Source organism: Colossoma macropomum, unplaced genomic scaffold, assembly GCF_904425465.1.
Source record: "Colossoma macropomum unplaced genomic scaffold, Colossoma_macropomum, whole genome shotgun sequence".
NCBI classification, from domain to species: Eukaryota; Metazoa; Chordata; class Actinopteri; order Characiformes; family Serrasalmidae; genus Colossoma; species Colossoma macropomum.
The window spans coordinates 11,546,289-11,552,288 of NW_023494792.1; the positions used below are offsets into that span (position 1 = coordinate 11,546,289).

At 45.8% G+C, this 6,000-nt stretch overlaps 1 protein-coding gene across 2 annotated transcripts; it reads right to left on the reverse strand.

The window, feature by feature from the left end:
• Positions 1-577: 577 nt before the first annotated feature.
• gpr22b (G protein-coupled receptor 22b) lies at positions 578-5,732 on the reverse strand. 2 transcript variants are annotated; one of them, XM_036575950.1, is made up of 3 exons: positions 5,227-5,732; positions 3,243-4,312; positions 578-2,279 (listed from the first exon to the last, which is right to left on the reverse strand). In XM_036575950.1, exons 2-3 carry the CDS (start codon positions 3,323-3,325, stop codon positions 926-928), a joined length of 1,437 nt encoding a protein of 478 aa, XP_036431843.1. In that variant the 5' UTR covers positions 3,326-4,312; positions 5,227-5,732; the 3' UTR covers positions 578-925. The 2 variants fall into 2 exon arrangements, with proteins under 2 accessions (XP_036431843.1, XP_036431844.1); XM_036575951.1 differs by having other exon boundaries at positions 3,243-4,340.
• Between the last annotated feature and the right edge of the window lie 268 nt (positions 5,733-6,000).

Sequence of the window (6,000 nt, forward strand, 5' to 3'; positions counted from 1 at the left end):
ATTCAGCATTGATATTCTCTGTGTGACGCAATACCAGTGTCCCTTGGAGCAAATGCAGGACAGGCCAGTGCCATGTGGCTTACTGTAATATTGATGTGGAGGGTTATCCTAAATTAGACTTTTTTCAATGGGCTCTGAATGCCCTTCATCACTAAAATGAAAACACAAATTTTATGTATTGGATACAGCAATGTCTTTGAATGGAAGAGCTAGCTGGCTGCATATCTGTGGAGACAAAGGGGGTAACTGAGCCTCAAGCCTTTTCTTATGTCCCGCAGTGTTGAAGTGAACCAGACATTTCTCTTGTTTACAGAGGTCAAGTAGCTTTAGACATCATGCCAATTTGCTAATCTTCAAGCAGCATCTGCTGTAAGTTTCTTGGCTACCCGTAACTCTGCTCTATTATGAATTTCGTAGTCCCATAGCATGTTGACCTCTTGGCTCACGCTGCTGTATAATGGCTCGACAGGAGGAAAGGCGGGATGTGAAATAAAACATCGGCTAGGGTCAAAGGTGGGCTGCTTTCCGGTGGACAGAGAAGCAAATTTATCCGTGTTGTAACTCCCAAGACGTTTCCTTTGGCCTAATTTATTACAAATACATGTATATTCAGCCTATAGATTCTAATATCGGTACATAGAGTATTTCATATAGAGTATATATACATCTCCAATATTGACTTATTTACAGTATTACAAAAACATGCAGTGTTTTCTTTTCAGCACAGTGAATGTCATCCTATTGTACTAAATCTGAAGTCCATATAAATAGTAATAAATGAATATTGAACGTCATACGCACATTTAATACACTTCTGTCTACATCACAACCTTGAAGTAGGCTCTTCCCTCTACGAAAGACTGGAGACTTGTTGAGTTTTTGAGGCTACAAGTATATGTCATTGTCTACGCTTTATAATAAGTTCCTAGTCAACATCTTCAGAAGACAAACACTTTTGTCTGGCCTCCTGATCCTCGAACGTCACTTTTTTGTTCCTCTTCGGATCGATCCATGAATTCTTTATGACTGAATTGGTGGGTAGTGGCTCTGCCTCGATGATGGACACCACCCGCTTCTTCATCTTGCTCTTGAGGACCTTCTGGAACTTCTGCCGCGTGAAGGCATAGAGCAGCGGGTGGAAGACTGTGGTGCCATAGGCCATGACCAGAAGGCCCAGGCGCAGCTTGACGGTGAGGTCGCTGGGCCCCGTGCTCAGGATGATGCTGTTCAGCACGGTGATGGGCGTCCAGCACAGCAGGAAGGTGGAGATGATGAGCAGGGACATACGGAAGACGCGCTTCTGCCGCTCGCGCCGCTCCCGGTGCCGCTTGACCGCGCGTCTAAGGGCAATGATTACAGACACTGATGTGCGCATGCCCAATGGCGCCGTAGCCCGGGTTCCAGCACTGCTCTGTGATCCGTCCGCCGTTTCGGGCAGCTGCTGCGGAGAGGCAGCCATTAGTGACATGTCCTTTTTCCACCGTGTCGATGCGTTCGTCTTCTTTTTCTTCCTCTTTTTCTTCTGTGAGCCATGGTGGAAGCGTGTGCCAATGCGGATGTTGAGCGCCTGCAGGATCTTGGAGTAGGTGACCAACATGACCACGGCTGTGAAGCAGAAGATGGGGATTTGGGCCACCAGGTGGTAATAGAGGCCCAGCTCTGTGTAATATTCATTCACGTGCGCCACAGCTGTCTGGTTGGCTACAGTGGGCTCTGGCCCTAGGAAACCTACCTCCACAAAAGGAACGAGGAAGCTGAGAAAGGAGAGGACCCAGATAGCCCCCAGCAACGCGGCAGCACGGCCCATGGTCAGCACACGGTTGGCTGGCTTGACAGAGATGTCGTAGCGATCCAGTGTGATGGCCAGCACATTGGCAGCCGTGGCCACGCTGGCAAAGGACACACAGGCCTCGTGGAAGCAGCAGACAAGCACAGTGTCGCCCTGCAGTGAGAGCAGCAGCACCACGATGGTCAGCGGGATGCAGCACACGCAAACCAGCACGTCCAACACGTGCAGGTTCATGGTGACCAGGTTGCTGACTGAGCTGACCAGGTTCGACTTGGTGCAGTAGAGCGCCAGGACTGTCAGGTTACTGCTCAGGCCTAGCACAATCTCCAGCATGAGGAAGCCGGTGAGTGACACCTGGAAGCTGAGGGGATACGGGTGCGGCTCATCCGCTGCCATGCCTGGGCTTGCGGACTCTGTGATGTCCAAGACTGTGACGTTGCTCATGGTGCCTTCTTCCTCCTGTGCCGAGGGGATAGGCTTGTGCATTATCCTGCACAAAGTGAGGGGAACGGAGGCAGAGTTAGAATGAAAACCAGGAAACAATGGTAGAATACATGGATTCATGCTAAAGGGTGATACTGCTAACCACAGGAGACTATGACAAAGGCTATTGCTACCATGAAGAATAACTTCTAGAAATAATTCTGTTACAAAAATGTCCATGCATGTAGAAGGTTGTATGTGTTGAAGGTGTAGGATGCAAGAAAACTGCAAAGGGCATTGCATGCTCCCTTCATGAAACAGGATATTTCTGATATTTCAAATGTTTCAGGCTCATTAGGAAATGGTACAGAGAAAGCATAAAGACAAAGAAAAATCAAAGAACAACATTAAATTTAGGGCAAAAGAAACAGAGCTAGAGAAACAAATGCTGGTCAATGACTTTAATGTAATAACTCCAGATGAATGTTTAATGACCTTTCAATGCTTTTGAGCGTATAAATCTTGCTCCCTGCACCTTAACATGTAAAGCATTTTCCGAGTATGTCACTCGTGTAGTATAGTCCGAAGATCAGTGCATAACTCAACTTCATTAGATACCTCAAACCACCCACTGCTGTAATGTTGGTTTTATCACAGTATATTTTAAGTTATGTAGTATATATATGCTTTGTGCTGCTTTTGTATTTGACTGCTTGCAGCAATATGTCCGGCATTAGCTCTGTCATACAAAGAGGAAGACTGATAGCAGAGAGATGGTTATGGGGGGGTGGGGCATAAGGATAGCATGTATGATGAAAAGCAGCTTCAAGGTCGCTGCATGAACAATGATGGCCATATACCACTCCAGGTGACATTAAAACTGATGAGGTGTAGTGAGAAGATATAAGACATGTAGTAAAGCCAAGGCAGGATATGCCTGTAGTGTGCCTGTAGTATCCTGTCTGCATGCAGACAATATAGAAGTGCCATCCTCAGAACAACACATTGTCAGAATGTAAGTGGGACTTACCCCTCTCCTGAGCTTTGTCTTCTCTCAGTCTCCACAGTCTGTGGTTGGCCCAGAAGATTCTGGGTGGAGTCCAAGTCGACCATCAAACCCAAGCATGGCTTTTCAAGGAAGTGTTGGGCACCTTGTAATCCTTGTAATCCACCAGAGAAGTCACACCTCCTGGTCTCCAAAACAGCTTCAGCAGGAGTTCTCTTTTAGTTTCTCAAAGTTAGGGTAGCCCTTGGGTTTAGCAGGGAAGAAACCAGTGTCCACCTACCCATCTCACTTTGTTTGCTTAGGTAAGAGTGGAATGGGTGGATGGTAACAGGATGAATGGATTGTGGATAAAACCAGCCTAGTTCTTCTAAACCTACTCCTATCTCACTTCTATAGGGTTGGGCAAAGCAGAGAACTAACAGAGGAATTCGGACAAGAGAGAAAATTTTCAATGTACAGTGTAATCTTACAAATTCGATGTTTATTTTTACATCCACACTACGGCACAAAAATAGCAGCCTCCATTAAAGCCTCAGCTCTTCTTTCATAGACTTTGAAAAGCCCTGCTCCATTTCAAGGTGCCTTCCTGTTGGCTGCGCTGTATTCCCATAATTAAGATTTTATAGACCAACCTTGGTGATAAATGCTCATTGATTTGCTGTTGTTGATTTACATAAGCCTCCACCAAGTGAACCAAGGTCAAAGAACTGGCGAGGTCAGCAGTTGTGTGAGTGTGGAAGGGTCATTTCCAAGACCCCTTGTTAACAGTGACCTTTCGATCCTTTTATACCATTGCTATAATGAATTGTAAATCCATGGCACTCTAGGGATCAGTGATCGAAAATAAGCGTATAGTCATTTGTTACTGTGAATCCGTTCTGTTTGTGCATGAAAATAGTGGTGTGTTCCAGTGTATGAGTAGATTCGGTAGCTCTGTTCAAAGGCTGGTTGACCTATTCAGTGGGTAAATGATGAGTCCTTTAGCCATGGCTCCTGGCTTGGCGATTGTCCATTGAAGGATTGGACCAGAGCTTGTGTGGACCATGCAGTGCCTCAAAAGCAAAATCCCCCTCAGCTCCATTCCCCCCAGCACCCTGCCAAAAGAAGACAGAGCAGAAGAACCTAGATGAAGAAAACAGCCTGCGTTAAGCCTGTCGCCAGACCTCGACATGTAAGCGCTGCCGTGCATTAGCTGAACATGCTCGTACCGCAGGCTGATGAAGTGCATTGCCTCTGGATTTGATTATAGTCCGTGTTAAGGTAAGGGAAGGGACAGCTGCAGAAGATAAGGACCAGAAGCTTGCATTTACTGTACATGCTGCACAGCTTCCAAATCAAGACCCAAGTCCTTTTTAGGGAAGGCGTATGTGCTCCAAAACTGTGGAACAATATCTGTCTCACTGAGTGTTGTTTTCATTTTGCACTCTTGGTTTTCAGAATGTGACATTGTCAATTTTCAAATTGTGATGTAAGGTGGATTAGGTTCGAGGTTGATTTAGGGATTTCTAATTTTGGATTAGATGTGAGGGTTTTTTCCCATCTCAGAGATGATGGTGCTGTTAAATAGAAAAGGGGAGTGTGAACAGACAGTTTGCCCCAAATACTACAGCCTTTGATCAGAGCAAACACAATTGGAAGCTGAGCACAAGCAATCCAATTTAGAGCTGAAGATTGGTTAGCTGAAAATGTGGATTGCTGTATTAGGGAGCTGATGAAGACTTGCTTTTTAGTGTACTACAAGAGGCTTAGCAGTCAACTGCAAAATCATATAAGACTCAGGCAAACAGCTTGCTGCTAGAAATGACTTCTGTTGCATCTGTGACTTCTTTTTCTCCCCCCTGTATCTTGGAAAGAGGAGATGGTGTATCCATGGGAACCCAAACTCATGTGCTGTGCTTACGGCTAAATATATCAGTTCTCAGCAAAGTGACTTTCTAAGATATGACTAATTATCAACACAAATGTCCGTTATGAAGAACAGCCAAGGTTGTTGATGTCACCAACTTACCTCTGTGGACGGAGACTTGCAGCAGGTACCTGCTCTCCCAGCCGCCTCACCGATTCCCAGATGATCTACGGATACTTGTGTCAGAGACTACATATTGATAAGCTCCTTGAGGGTCCGGTTCGGTAAAATCCCAGAATTCCCTGAGGTGTCCAGAGTTGCCCCTGGAGAGGAGCATTAAACAGAGGAGGTGTAAACATTCAAAGTCTCTTTTCCTCATCCACGTGAACTGTCAAGAGTGCCAAGAAAATGAGAATGCACAGGCAAATAGAAACAGTCCTCCCACTTTCATTCACTGTCCTTCTTTTTCTGCTTTCTATCTCTATCCCCTCTTCTCTCACACATATACACATAATCAAACACACACTCTCCTTTCTCTGTCTCTCTCTCTCTCCCTCTCTCTCTCTTCACTCTGTGGTGTGTGTCAGTGGATATGTGAGCTTGGCTCATCTACCCCAGCACGCTGTTGCACTCTCTCATCCTCACTCCTACTCTCTCTCTCTCTCTCTCTCTCTCTCTCTCTCTCTCTCTCTCTCTCTCTCTCTCTTTTTCTCCCTCTCACTGCGGAGGTTTTGCAGTGCTACTCTCCGTCCTGATTGGTTTGTTGTAATGGGGTTAACCCTTTTGTCTCCGGTGAGTGGAAGGCACTCTTGCTTTTGTTTTTTTTTTTTCCTTTTGCCATTCTCGCCGTGCTTTAATGGATGTGCGGTGAGATGTGGATGCGTGTAAAGCTTGCAGTATTGAGCACATGATATTGCATTTTGCTGATATTTTTTG